This window comes from Pelophylax lessonae (assembly GCF_965119305.1).
Source record: "Pelophylax lessonae genome assembly, chromosome: 2".
Lineage (NCBI taxonomy): Eukaryota > Metazoa > Chordata > Amphibia > Anura > Ranidae > Pelophylax > Pelophylax lessonae.
This window is the reverse complement of record NC_138769.1, coordinates 460,473,484-460,488,348: the sequence shown is the minus strand read 5'-3', so window position 1 is coordinate 460,488,348 and position 14,865 is coordinate 460,473,484. Positions and strand designations below refer to the sequence as shown.

Below are 14,865 nucleotides of genomic sequence, written 5' to 3'. Positions count from 1 at the left end.
CAGTGATGCAGGTTTGCACGGAGGCTACCTGGTCGTCTGTGCACATTTTCACAAAGTTTTATAAGGTTGGATGTATTGGCATCTTCCTTCGGCTGCAAGGATTTGCAGGCAACTGTTTAGAGGACTTGTCCTCTTTGAGGGTGTTTTTATATTTTTTTCAGGTGAGCTCCAGTTGTCGATAGTTGAGCTCCATGTTACCTGGTTGGCTATGTTTAGCCTTTGGAAATGTTTTTTCTTACTGTTTCCACCCCTCATATTTGACACTGCTTTGGGATGTCCCATATAGTCATGAAGATGAGATGGTGACTTACCGTCAAATCCATTTCTCTGCTGATCACTCACATACAACTCCTCCTACAGGAGTAGGACACTAGGCAGACAAAAGCTTGACTAAAGCCCCGTACACACGTACCGATCGTCAGCCGAATGATCGGCCGTCTTTTGTCCAGGGCTGTCGTGTCTGTTGAAACTGCAAAAGACTGCACACGAATTTTGTCGGCCAACAACAGCCGACTGCAGAAGTGATGTCATGTGATGGTTAACTTTCCTTGTCTTTTTTCTTTTCTGAGCATGCCCAGTCTTGCAAATCTGCTGTCTGTCGGCTGAAATCTGTACTGACTGGCGAACAATCGGCCGTTCTGGTGTTGGCCAAAAAAATTTTAATGCCTGCACGACAGATTCTGTTCGGCCGAAAATGCACTGTCGGAAGCATCATACTAACAAGCCTACAATCGGCCGATCGGTCGTCGGCCGTCAATCGGTACGTGTGTACGGGGCTTTAGCCTATAGGGCAGACCCAGGGGATATACTCCCACTCTCTGCTATAGTTATTCAGTTTGGTTACGAGCAGTGTCAGAAGATCAAAACCCAACTTCATAGAGGGGGCGGGTGCTGTGTCCGTCAATGAACATTAGAGAAATGGATTTTACGGTAAGTCCACAAATCCCATTTTTTTTCTTGCTTATACTGATCTGGCATCCTCTTCTATTTGTTACATGCCTTTGGGATCCCAATACCCATCGAGGAGCGGCCAGTGAATGTATGTGTCCTTTCTCCTATTAAGATTACCATCCCCCAGCAATCGTCTCCCATGGACTTATAACTGTTTGTTTAGCCAGTGGAGCACTGACTTACCTGCTATTCATTAGCGAGTGACTTTTGGCGATCAATAAAATGAGGCTGCTTAATGCACACTTAGCGATAGTGGCCAAGAAGTCAAAGTCTGGGAAATGACACTGGCTAGTAAAGGTTGAAAGGCCAATCCTGCTAATGCCTGGCATACACTGAGATTATAGGACGAATTATCGTCCTTTTTGTTTTCCACCTTGAATGCTAGTCTCCTTTTTAGAAATAAGAGTTTATTAAGGTTACGAAAATTTGTATTGTATTTTTTAAAACGACAACTGTACTGCTTAAATGAAAATTGTACAAGAAACCTTTTCGTGCTTGTCCCTTGGTTTCGTGATTGGCTCTTGAAAGCAGTGTACTAACATTTAGATTATAGTACGATCGCTTTGAAAGCGGTATTTTTTTGTACGATTTTCTGATCGTGTGTATAAGCCATAAGGAATAGATGGCATGAGGAAAAAAAACTTTCAACTTTTTGTTGGTGGGGTCCTTAAAGGACGAAGAATAATCAACAGGTATGGTCAAGGCTTTAAGAGAAGATACTGAAAAATCAACCTCAGGAGCAGTAGACCATTTTTTCTCAATCTTCTGGAAAGGATAGAGTGTTTTGAATTGTTTAGTGACCAAGAATTGTGTGCCCAGAAATTCCTAGTCTTTATAGATCTATCAGAAATAGGAAGAGAGTAACCCTCTGCAGCATGTTCAGTAGTAGTAGAAGTAACAACAAAACCCTTTACATATATATATACCTCACAGCCTCATTTTAAAAAGGTAGACTGGTTTCTCCTGGGGATTTGACACTGAAAAAAACTGGGAATCATCTAGAGGGACTCCTCACTTCAAGGATAGAGATTAGTGACTGATCGCCCTAGAATCTTCTAGGTAATCTGACAGATCTACCATAGAAATATTAAACATCTCTTTGTCGGAGCCTCCAGGTGAAGAAGATTGTCTGCATTTTTAAACCTTGTGAGCAGGTGCAGCAACAGCTTTCTCCAGCAGAGACATAAATCCTTTAATAATAGAAGAAAAATAATCCTTGGTAAGATGGGGAGAATGAGGAATGCCTGATAAGGATGCTGTAAAACATATTTTCAGACCTAGACTTGCTAGAGACACAAGTTGCACAGTCCTTTCCTGCACCAGATTCTGCCTTGCATACATTACAAACCCTATTGGGAACAATTAATTTACAGCCGCAGCGCAATTGCCTTTTTAGTTTGGAAACAACATGTTGGGCACAAAAAAAAAAAAAAAAATTAAATACGCATTTAAAGAACAAACTGTCACTCTCTTCAGGAATAATCATAGTCAAAGCCATGTATCCAGGGTTTAATCAGAAGAGGCAAAGTGCCAAATGTCATTACGGCTAGTCCATAGAAAAATAGGACTTTCCTACTGAAAATCACCAGCAATGAACCAGACAAAGAGAGCAGCTGTCTCTCCATCTGAGAGCTGCACCCGCCACCTTACAACCTGGGGCACACAGGAAGAAGTGGGGGGTGTTTTGGAGGGGCTTGCCTAGTAATAGCAGACCACCTGCAGGGAGCGACCAGAGTACTGATCAGTGGGGTGTCAATACATCTGACATGAATCTCCCAACACTATTGGTTCAATGGGGAAACTTCCAGAATTTCTGTATAACCAGCATTAATCTCCCAGTATCTGTTGATAGTGGAAATGTTTCCAGTTAAAGCGAACAATCCAGCAGCGAGGAAGGTGACATTCATTCACCTGGGACATGTACAGTATATCTGGTGAGATTTGAAGTGGGAAGGGTTATACCCTTAAAGGGGCAGACCTTCATTTTCTTAATTTTTTTTGCCCAGTGTCCAATTCTCATGTAGGCAGCCGTATATCCCTATGTTTACCAGAGCTGTGTCCCTCAATGGATGATAAAATGGCAATGTAGTGTTTTTTAATCCTTTTCATTCTGCGGCATTCAATAAATGAATACCTTTTGTTAAATAAAAAAAAAAACACATCCCTTAAATTAAAATGCCGCCCAGTTAGCAGTCACATCTTCTTTTAATCACTTGTTTTTATTGTCTATACATCAGGTTTATGCCAACTTTTTTGTTTTAGGGGGAAACTCTCTTAATAACCTCATAGAATTAAAGACAATCAACATAAATCCCATAGACATGAGTGTGTTGCTGCTTAGTGACTGTACAGAGGTAAGTGGGTCTTGCAGCTGCATTTTTAACAGTGTCCTTTGTGTTTGAATTTTATGCGAATGTGTACTTTTTTTTTTTCCCTCATCCATTTTAGTATCACAGATATATTGAGATTGCCATTAAGCAGTGTCGGAGCTCTGGCATTGACTGTAAAATCCATGAGCTGAGCATTATCGGACAGATCAGAGCAGAAGATGAGGATTTAGCAACAGTTCCATTTCTAGCCTCTGATAATGAAGAAGAGGATGATGATAAGACTAGCACTGGCAGGCAAGTACTAGGAAAGTTAAAGAAACATTTATTGAATATTCACAAAATTATAAATTTCTTTGTGGGTGGGGCATGTGGTAATAACTGCTCATACTGACACATTTCCTGTTAGATTTGAAGGAATAAAGCCTTATAGCTATTCTGTATTTGTTGCACATACACTGCTGTTTCCTTTTCAACTTTTAGGCTGGATTTACACATATGTGAATTGGATGCGGGCTTCTGTGAGCCGCGCGGTGCAGCATATGTGAATCCAGACTTTAAGTATTTTTTTTTTATTTTTAAAGTGAGTCTATGTTTTGCCCATGCATGACAATGCAAAAGTATCTCTCTAATTATGTCCACCTATCTTATTGCCTTCACCTTATGGCGCTTTTCCACTGCATGGAACCGTACCGGTTCGGCACGCTTTTGTGCTTTTCCACTGCTGGTACCGCATGGTATAGGGTCGGAACGGTTCGGTACGGTACGGTACGGTATAGGTTTGCTTTTCCACTGCATGGAACCGAACGGTACGGTACGGCTCTGAAAAAACAGTACCTACTCAATTGTGGTTCCAACAGGTACCAAACTGGTACCATATCCCACAATCCTTTGCATGCAGTCACTACTAGCCACTGATTGGTCAGAGAATCCCACCCACCCCGTTGTTATCCCACCCACTTAACTTTAGTACTACTTTAGTGGAAAAGCAAACCTATACCCTACCGTACCGAACCGTTCCGACACTATACCATGCGGTACCAGCAGTGGAAAAGCAAACAGGGCCGAGTAGAGCCGAGCTGGTACGAGCCGGTACTTGCAGTGGAAAAGTGCCATTATTCTCTCATTGCTGTATTAGCCTAAAAAAGTGAAGTGACCTACCTAGTACTTCCAGTATGTGATCTCTTCCCCTCCCATGTATCAGTGCTAGTGCTTGTGGCAATTGTCCTCTCGTTTCCTTTTATTCCACTTCAGAGATTATCTCAGTGGTACACCATGAACATTTTATAGAATAACAGTTTTGGGTGTCCCCACCACTTTTCCAGTTTAGATAGTGACACAGTGATGTGATATACATATTTTTTTCTGTATCTGTGGAAATGAGATGGTGTTAAAATGTTATTGCTATGTGAATGAATACTATGACAAGTGCTTCTTAAATAGAAAGCGCTTTATAAATGCCTGAAATAAATACATGTGTATTTTTGTAATTATGTACTTTTGACAGTGATCATTGCATACAAAGGCTGTGGTTTTCAGTGATGCACTTGATTTGTCTTTACTGCTCTTTTTTGGCAATGCAAGTTGATGTACAATTAAATGTACTGTCTGTGTGGCTGATTTACTTGGGAACAGTGAGATATTGCTGCAAAATGTAGTCAATCTCTTCCTTTGGATAATTTACTAAATATATTTACTATGGTAACAAAAACACGACAGCTTGTATATAAAATGTGAAAGTCACATCAATTATTGCTAAAAAAAAAGTCCTACCAATGTGCTCACTGAAAATGCTCCATTTTTCTTTTAGAGAGTTGTAAATAGTTGATTGAATAGTAGAATGCAGTTTAGCTTTGTTGTGGTTTAATAATAGTAGATGAACAAACTGTCTGTTTAGCTTCGTCAGGAAAAAAGTTGCGGCTTCAGAATCTGCAGCAACAATCAGAACCAAGGTTTTTGTGTGGGGTTTGAATGACAAGGATCAGCTGGGAGGACTGAAAGGTTCCAAGGTAAGATCTGATGTGGTGTACCTTACTACTAGATTTGTATCTGGTCATGTTGTATCTGTATGGCTTTTGATATCTATAATATCAAAAAGCTGCATCGCGGCTTCCGTGTATGTATTGACAGTGTTGATAGAGAAGGATGTTGCAGGTCTTCACTTGATATGAACATTGGATATTTTAGAGCTTGTGTAGTTGAGCAAAAGCAGCATGTTTCACTTTGCATTTGAGATCACTTTAAGTGCTTCACAGCTGCTGCTTTTTTTCCCCCCATACCTTTAAAAAAAAAAAAAAAACCCCAACCTTGGGATTGATTTTACTAAAATCTGGTGCAGCTTTCCATTGGAACCAATCGGCTCCCATTCTTTTTTTATCAAAGTTAGAAGCTGATTAAGTACAATGCACCTGCCTTTAAAAAAAAAAAAAAAAAAAAAAAAATCTTTGCTTTCCATGCTGCAAAGCTGTCTACTGCTTCTTCCTCCATCCTCCACTGCTGTGGTTTTCCAGCTGTTCATCATTCAGCCCACTTCCTGAGTGCCCGGGCTGTTGGGCACAACCTATTTGTGGTGTGGTGTCCTGTCAACCTTGGCTCACAGGAGAATGATGGAGAATGTAACTCTCTTCTCTACGTGAGCATCATACAGGGCTGCTTAAAGTTGAAGCTGTAAAGGAAGGACCTTGGTAGGTCACCTAACCATCCACAAAAAAACACAAAGGTTTTGATACAAAAAATGATTTACAAATTAACAGTGGGGAGGGGAGTACTGCTCAACATGCAATGTTGATGTTTTGGTGGGTCCTAGCCAGCTTTTCTACTTGTGGAAGTAGAAATCCACTGTGGGTATAGGATTGTGTATACGGAATTGAATGGTTGTGTTTTTTTTTTTTTTTTTATATTGGTTGAACTAGATGGACTTGTTTTTTTTTTTTTCAACCTGACTATGTAACACAAAATTGCTTACCAGATTTGGGGTGTGTGGGTTTCCAGGTCTGGTACAAATCACCTACACCCCCACCCAAAATTGGAGCTTTGCCAGGTGTGATCCAGCATGTGTATCTCCCATACCAGATGTAGCCCAGTGTGTGTTGCCTGGACAGCTAGTAGGAAAGTGCAAAAATACCTGAGCAGGATCTGAATTTGACTGGATGCAGCAGGTTTTTGTCTGATGATCCTCAACTAAATTTTTCAGTCCGGTAACAGGTGGCCACAGAGTGAATTTTAGCTGGTTGCTCAGGAATCGGCTGAAATTCGTACAGTGTATGGCTAGCTTTAGTCTTATGGAATGAAGAAGTCTTTAACTCTTGATTGTATGTTATTGGGACAGATATATTTATAAATTAACCTCTTGGGTTATTTAAACAAATGAGGTAATACAAGGAATCCTAGCACCATGAACACAGTGAGCCTATTGGAACAGGCAAATAGTTTGATGTTTCTGGTAGATTATGTCTGGGCAAGTGGAAAACTGTGAAGCCTAAGTCTGGGTTTTCTGTCATTTTTAAATAGTTGGCCATGCTGGCCCAAACCAACTTTCTCTTTCTTTCTTTGACGGACACAGCGCGCCATAAATCAGAACTACTGGGTTATATTGCCTCCTCCAGGAATAGGACTAGGCAGAACAAAAAAACACTTGGCTACACCCATGGGCTGTCCTCAACTGGTATATAACCCCCTCTCTGCTCTAGGTATTCAGTTTTAATCTGTCTAGTCAGGAGTACGAGCCTAGGCTCCCTGCTGGGATCTTTTGGTCCTAACAATTTTTCTCCTTCCTTGCATCTTTTTTGCTTTTTTTACTCGGGAGATCTACAATCAATTCCTGGGCTGGATAATCTAGATCCAGTGGTCCCCCCAGCCAGTGACCGCATGCAGACCACAGCTACGTGCTAGGTCGTTCGCGACTTTGCCTCACGGGCAGAGACTGGCACACAAGTTAAACGTCTCGCAGGTTTGCATACGACCGTAGAGCTGGTCCGAGTCGCAGCGGTCCCTTGGCTGACAGCTTTCCTGCTTTGGTGACGAGAAGTTCTGTCTGGAGCATCAACCGCACCACAGAATAAGTGCAGTCCCTCCTCTCCCCTTTGGGCGATTTGAGGTGGATGTGGGTACCCTCCTGGGATGGTTGGGCCTGCCTTCGGGTTCCCTCTTCCCTTCCTAAAGTCCCTCAGGTGAGTGAGTTTCCCCCTCCCACAGACTGGTGGGGGTTCCAGGGCAGGCGGCAGAGACCCCTGGGGGTCTCCCCTGCCATTCCCCTGCTGTAAGGTCTTGGGGTGGTGTGTGTCCTGCCCTGATGGTATGGGGGGCTTTCCAGTGCACAAGGTGCAGCAGAGACCCCTAGGTGCATGCCTTACTGTGTGTCCGTTGAGTGCAGTTTGGAGGTCCCCTTGCAGAGGGTGCAGCGGTGAGGAAGGCATAGAGAGTATCCTGGCAGCATGCTTTCAGTGTCCTCGGCACCCGGAGGGGCCAGGTTTTAGAAGTCCGATGACATCACAGTGGCCATTTTCCCTTGGTTTGGCTGGTCTCCGGCCGGCGGCCATGTTTATGTAGCTTGATGGCGTCACAACAGCCATTTTCCCTTTGTCCGGCAAGACACTGGAGACGGCCGGAGCTCCTCTTCTTCCTCCTCTTTCTTCTCTTCCTTCCCTTCCTGTCCTGGAATATATGAAGCGGATGATGTCCATGGTGTTGCTGGGTAAGAATTTCGGCACTTCTGCAGCTGATGGGGTCCTTGGGGGGGGGGGGGGGGTCCCCTGTGTATCCCTCTCTGCATCCCTCTCTGCTGATAGGTACCCTGAGCATTGGGGGGATCCTTTTAGTTGTGCCAAAAAATCTTTTGTATTTTAAGGTCTTCCTTTTCCCTATGGAGCCTTAGGGTCCCATCTCCCCCACTGACCCTCTCATGGATGTGGCAGGTCTCTTGGAACCCCAGCTTCTCATGGTTGCACTGACGGCAGTCCTGCAGCCCTTAGTATCCCAGGTGAAAGTGGCGTGTGGGCAAAGGCCCAGGAGAAAGCGTCCCCCCGTCTTCCCCTGCTCAGTCTGTCCCATCTGATTCGGAGCCTGATTCTGTCGTGGATGCAGCCCTTCCAGGGGGGACTTGATATCACGCCCCCGATCTATCTGTTAGTGAGAATGATTCCTGCGCGGGCGCAGCAGGGAATGAGAAAGCGCTGGTGGATGCCCTTATTACTGCTAAGGAATGGGAGTAACCAAAGTTACTCTTTGTGGTCCTCAAACGTTTTGCAGTACGTTACTCTTTTGAGGAATAACTTTTAAAAAGGTGGAATAGTCCATCAGTGGTGGACCCTCCTTATTTTCCAGGTTAAATAAAGCAACCGTTATCTCAGTAGAGGAATCCCCATCCTTTAAAGACCTGCTTACAGGAAAGCGGAGGCTATGGCATGCAGCATGTTTACTATGGCTGGTTTGGCATTGCGACCAGTGCTGGCCTCGGGCCTGGTGTCTCAGACCCTAACTGAATGGGCCAAGCTTTTGCGCCAGGGTCTGGGGAGTGAGCAGGTTCCCGCCGCTTATGTTGATTTAGCAGGCCAGTTGGTCAAGGGGCTGCAGTTTTTGTGATGCAGCTTTGGATACAGTTCCTGTGCTGTCCAAGCTTTCTGTTTCAGCGGTGGTGATTAGGCATTCGCTGTGGCTTAAGAATTGGTCTGCATTAGAAAAGTTTTGATCCCTATCAGCCTATTTTGAAATAAGGGTTTTGCCGTCGTCCCAATTGCAATTGTGTTTTTGGGTTGGTACCTCAAGTCAAATTTGTGGGTGGTGACTTTTAAGGCAAGTGATATATTATCACTTGCCTTAAAAGTCCCCACCCACAAATTTGGCTTGAGGTACCAACCCAAAAACAAGAATTGGTCTGCAGACCAAGCCTCTAAGAATACTCTCATTAGTCTGACCTTTCAAAGTGATCGCCTGTTTGGGGCTCCTCTGGATGACATCATTAAGGGTCTTACGGGAGGGAAGGGTACCTTCCTGCCACAATCTAGGAAAGAGAAGTAGCCTCGTCGCAGATGGGGGCCCTCCTTCTCAGCTCATAGAAAATTATTTTGTGCTCCCGGGACTGAGAGTAAGGGAAATAGATCCTTAAAGTCTTCCCTGGGAGGTTCCAAGCAACCTTGGACTGGTAAGCCTAGACCTGGCTTCTCCGGATCCGCAGACAAGAACCCCTTTAACGTATATATATTATTTAGTTCCTGCAATGGTTCGGTGATGTCCGAACTACCTATGGTCCCCCCTATCCCTGTTCACAAAAAGGGAATATACCTAGGTCTGATTTTAATTCTGACCATGTTGGTCCTTCCTCTGGACAAATTTCAGGAACCACAGGCCATGATACACCGGCTGTTGTCACACAGACAAGTTCTCTTCTCCGACTTGCATACAGGTTGTGTGTCTGGTGGTATCCACCTTCTGTTTGTACAGTCTTACATGCAGCTCCTTCAGCAGGTTCGTGGCGAGGTCACAGGTTCCTCTGGTAGATGCTGCAGATGTCCTATGGCACGGTAAGGCCGGTATCATCCTTGGCTTAAGCTTCTTCCGTGGTTCCTGCGAGGAATCAAGCGCGAGGGTCTTCCAATTATTTTGGTGGCTACTTCTCAGAGGGACCAGTTATCCCAAGGGCTGATCTACCATCCTGATTTACAGTTGCTGGTTTTAATGTCTTAGCTATTGAAAGCCAGGGACAGAGGTTTGTCTGGATCAGTCATCCCTATTATGGTGAAGACGAGGAAGTCAACTTATAGCAAGAAAAATCATCGTACGTGGAAAGCACTCTTTTCATGGTGTGAGTCTATTGGCACTCATCCTCGATCCTTTCCTGTGGTTTTGATCTTAGCCTTTCTTCAACGGGGCGTTGAGCAGAAGTTGGCCTGGAGTACCATTAAGGGCCAGGTGTCTGCCTTTAGCAATCTTCTTCCAATGACCCCCCCTTGCCTCACACTCTTTATTTCATACCTTCATTCAGGGGGTTCGACATCTGGCTCCACCTTACGATCTCTTTTGCCACTGTGAAATTTAAACTTGGTGCTCTTGGTTCTCCTGAAATCTCCATTTGAGAACTATCTGGTTGTACTCTCTATTTAGTGGTCCATAGAGATTAAGTGGTTCTTTGTTCCGGTCAGTCAAAAGTCTCTGAATTTCCATTTGAATGAGGACATTGTGTTGCCTTCCTTGTGTCCCAAGCCAGCTCATCCCAAGAAATTTTGCTTTGCTTACCATGGATGTGGTTCAGGCGATTTGGGTGTATCTGGCAGCTACTGAGTCCTTTCGGAGGTCATACTCTTTGTTGTTACACAAGGACCAAGAAAAGGGCTGGTCACTACTTCGGCTACCATCTCCAAATGCATGAGACAGACGGGGACTCAGGCCTATTTTTTAAAGGCCAGGTTCCGCCTTTCTGTCACGGCGCATTATAATCGGGCGCTAAGTACTTCTTGGGCCTTCGTCAAGCGTCAGTTCCTCAAGTTTGCAAGGTGGCCACGTGGTGAAAGTATGCGCTTACGATCAAGTTATACAAAGTTGATATTTTAGCATCAGCGGATGCTTCTTTTGGCCACAAGGTTTTGCAGGCTGGTGTTTTAAGAGGGGCTGTTCACTCTTGAGGGGTGTTTTTTCCTTTACATTTGTATTTTTCAGATGCAGCTCCTGTGAACTGGTTAAGGCTCCTATGTCCTGGTTAGGGGTCTTGTGTTTTAGCTTTGGGTTATTTTCCCCACCCCTCATTTTTCTTTCTGCACTGCTTTTGGACATCCCAGTAGTTATGATTTTTGGAGCGATGTGTCCGTCGATGAGCGAAAGAAAATTGGATTTTTGTACTTACCATAAAATCCATTTCTTGAAATTCATCGACTGACACAGCACCCACCTCTCTGTGGAGTTTTGGTACTTTTATTACTGCTTGCTACTAAACTGAATACCTAGAGCAGAGAGGGAGTTATGTACCAGCTGAGGACGGCCCATCGGGGTAGCCAGGTGTTTTTTGTTCTACCTAGTCCTACTTCTCGAGGAGGCAATCTAACCCAGTAGTTATGATTCATGGAGCCCTGTGTCCATCGATGAACTCAGAGAAATGGATTTTACGGTAAGTACAAAAATCCCATTATCTTCTTAGTGATGCGCCTACTGTGAGTGCTGTATCATACTGTATGTAGCATCAGGCAGGCTAGGTGCTTCTCAGCCATTCAGAGGAAGTCTTATATTTTTAGCAATGAATACAAGGCTTCCTCTGATTGGCTGAGGTGGAAAGGCTGGCAGATGATATCACAGAGTATTTCCGCTATAATAAAATTATTATTTTTTTTTTACCTTGCAGATCAAAGTTCCATCCTTTTCAGAGACTCTTTCGGCTCTCAATGTTGTACAGGTTGCTGGTGGATCTAAAAGTCTATTTGCAGGTGCAGTTTTTATTGGATTACAGTGCTTCAAGTTTTTAAATAATTCTGAGCTGACTTTTAGGTTTTGGGATATGTTGTTACACAACTGTATCTCCTACTTGCTGTAGTAAAGAGGAAATGAACGCTGAAGGTCGTGCCCAAAAAGGCAGGAAAAGGGCAGATATCCCTCCAATAATGTTTCTAAATATTGTCAAAATACACTGCTCTCCGCTTAATATATTTTGCAAAAATCTTTTTTTTCGTAGTTTCAATGAATCGTCTGTTATTCTGGCTTCATCTCTTTTGCTATTATAGTATTTATATAGAGTTGAACATAGAGTTTTGTGCTTATTTTCGGTTATATTTACTATTCACAGTTACTGCGGAAGGTAAAGTGTATGCATGTGGAGAGGCCACCAATGGAAGACTAGGCTTAGGCATTTCAAGTGGCACTGTGCCCATACCTCGACAGATGACTGCTCTCAGCAACTATGTAGTGAAGAAAGTGGCTGTTCACTCAGGTACACCTGGCCAAAAGTGTCTATACTGTTCTCTTAGAGACTGTCATTTTAGGAAAAAAAAAAAAAAGTGCAGGTGTCTAGAAGTTTAAGGTATCTAGCTGCTTGCACTTTTTACCTGTAGCAATGTTTTTATGTATGAAGCAAGAACTGTAATGACAGTGCGTGTGCCTCTTTGTAGTGATTCGTTACATGTTTATATTTCAGGTGGAAGACATGCAATGGCTTTAACTGTGGATGGAAAAATTTTCTCTTGGGGAGAAGGGGATGATGGAAAACTTGGACATTTTAGTAGGATGTAAGAATATTTTTTACTTTTTAGTTTTTAAATATTTACCTGAATTCATATTTATTATGGCCTTTCCTGGCACTGACTGATGTTCTTAAGATAAGCTGTTGCCATTTATTCAGGAACTGTGACAAGCCGCGTCTGGTGGAAGCACTAAAGAGTAAACGTATAAGAGACATTGCCTGTGGCAGCTCCCACAGTGCTGCAATCACATCTAGTGGAGAGCTGTATACATGGGGATTGGGAGAATATGGCCGTCTGGGCCATGGTGACAATACAACGCAGCTGAAGCCTAAAATGGTAAGCTTATTTCTTGCTTAAGTGCAAAAATGTATGAAGATTTGCTTCTGCGGATTGGTGTAAATTCTGTGTAGCTTTTACTTCAGGTTTCCCAAACGAAGCTGTTCACAGAGTAATCACTTAAATGATTGTGAAGTCTTGTTTTTTCCTAAAAAATAACAAACCTATTTACACTTGCCACCTCTGTGCAATGGTTTTGCACAGGGCAGCCTGGATCCTCCTCGTCTCGGGTCTCTTTGCTGCTCCTGGCCCCTCCCTCCTGTCAAGTACCCCCACAACAAGCAGCTTGCTATGGGGGCACCTGAGCCGAGCTGCAGCTTTGTGTGTCCATTCAGACATAGAGCTGCCCTTCTGCCCTGCCCCCTCTCTCTTCTGATTGGCTGACTTTGACTGCAGCAGGAGCCAGTGGCGCCACTGCTGGGTATCAGGGACTCGTGGACATCGCCGGATAGAAATGGGGCTCAGGTAAGTATTAGGGTGGCTGAAGGGGGCTGCTGCACACAGAAGGCTTTTTATCTTCATGCATTGAATGCATTAAGGTAAAAACTTCTGCCTTTACAACTGCTTTAAGTTAACTAGAGATCCAGATCTTTAAGAGCAACTTTAGTCATCATTCAAGTTAGCATTCAGACAGTGGAAATGGGCTCTTCTAGACTGAATGCACTAGTAGATGTGATGCTTGCTTTATTCCAAAGTGGTTGCATGAAAGAAAATGGCTCCATCTAAGTCCGCTTTACAGTTGGCTTCCCCATTTTTAATATTTTTATTTTGTTAAAAAAAGAATTTCAGTGCAGTTGATGCCCCTGTTTGGCAATAAAAGTATTGTAGGCTGTACTCCCAGCTCAGAAAACTGACTACACTGGGATGGATGCACTTCCATGCCCTAGCGTGATTCCTTTGAATTAGGAAAGCAGGGAGATTGGCAGAATCACCAGGAATTTCACACAAAGGAAGAAATGTAAAAAGGACAGAACACCTTTTAACACAAGTACATGGCACAATAGACACATTATCAGGAATATGAAATGATGGGGTAACAAACCCTTTTAAAGCTCCCAGATACATAGCTTTGGCTTGGGTTTTGGTACTGGAAAAGCCTGATAGACTAAGCCAGTTCTTTGAAAGTGGTTTCCCTAGCAAATTGCAGTGTGGTCCATTTTACAGTTTCAATTCTTTGCAAATGGGCATTGAATAATTATTTTAAGGGTTTATAACAAAATGTTAACAGCATGTTCTTTATATATAGATTTTTGCCTATGGTAATTTATGCTGATGTCCACACCAATGCATGCATTTACATTTTAAATATGCTGAATGTACTGCCTGAGGTTATGTCCACATGTTGAAATTTTTGGTGCTTTTTAGTAGTGAAAATCCTTTTTAGAAAGATATATTTGTCTAACCGTTGCGTGCCTTTTCAGGTGAAAGTACTGCTTGGTCATAGGGTCATACAGGTGGCATGTGGAAGCAGAGATGCTCAGACGCTGGCCTTGACAGATGAAGGTATGTTTCTGTTTAACGTTTATGTTGGCAGTAAAGGCTTGGGTCCATTAACTACCTCCCACCCGGGCCATAGTACATATACGGCCGGGCGGGAGTCTCGTCCTTCTGAATGGACGTTCCGGAACGTCCTTCAGAAGGAGAGAGATCGCGCCGCCGCGGGCACGCGCAGCGACGCGATCGCGATGTGCCTGTGTCCCTCGGACACAGAGCAACATCATTCGGCAGAAGGGCCCTGTGATTGGCCCTCCTGATCACATGACGGCTGTGTCCAATCACAGCCGTCATGTAATGTAAATAGAGCCGTTGTAACGGCTTCGATCTCTTCTCCTCCTGACAGATCCTGTCAGTGAGGAGAAGAGGGATGATCGGTGCTGCTGCGGGGGTGATCAGTGAGTATTTCTAATTACTCACTGATCACAGGGGGGGTCTGTGCTGGTAATCAGAACATTGATTACCAGTGCAGCCCTGGGGGGGGGGGGGGGAGGGGTGCCACTAAGCCACCAGGGATGCCCACCCATGACCACCAGGGATGCCCACTATGGCCACCAGGGATGGCAAGCAGGGCTCAGAGAGCCCCCCAGTGCCCTCCC

The 14,865-nt window shown here is 43.9% G+C and overlaps 1 protein-coding gene across 1 annotated transcript in view; it reads left to right on the top strand.

Annotated features, from left to right (window-relative positions):
- The window catches only part of HERC2 (HECT and RLD domain containing E3 ubiquitin protein ligase 2), a 308,748-nt gene that overhangs the window by 191,951 nt on the left and 101,932 nt on the right, over nucleotides 1-14,865 (top strand). The window contains exons 54-61 of the mRNA XM_082245322.1: nucleotides 3,214-3,305; nucleotides 3,400-3,575; nucleotides 5,176-5,287; nucleotides 11,605-11,686; nucleotides 12,043-12,186; nucleotides 12,391-12,481; nucleotides 12,595-12,772; nucleotides 14,194-14,275. Coding sequence (XP_082101448.1) covers nucleotides 3,214-3,305; nucleotides 3,400-3,575; nucleotides 5,176-5,287; nucleotides 11,605-11,686; nucleotides 12,043-12,186; nucleotides 12,391-12,481; nucleotides 12,595-12,772; nucleotides 14,194-14,275 — 957 coding nt within the window. The remainder of the gene's footprint in view (nucleotides 1-3,213; nucleotides 3,306-3,399; nucleotides 3,576-5,175; nucleotides 5,288-11,604; nucleotides 11,687-12,042; nucleotides 12,187-12,390; nucleotides 12,482-12,594; nucleotides 12,773-14,193; nucleotides 14,276-14,865) is intronic.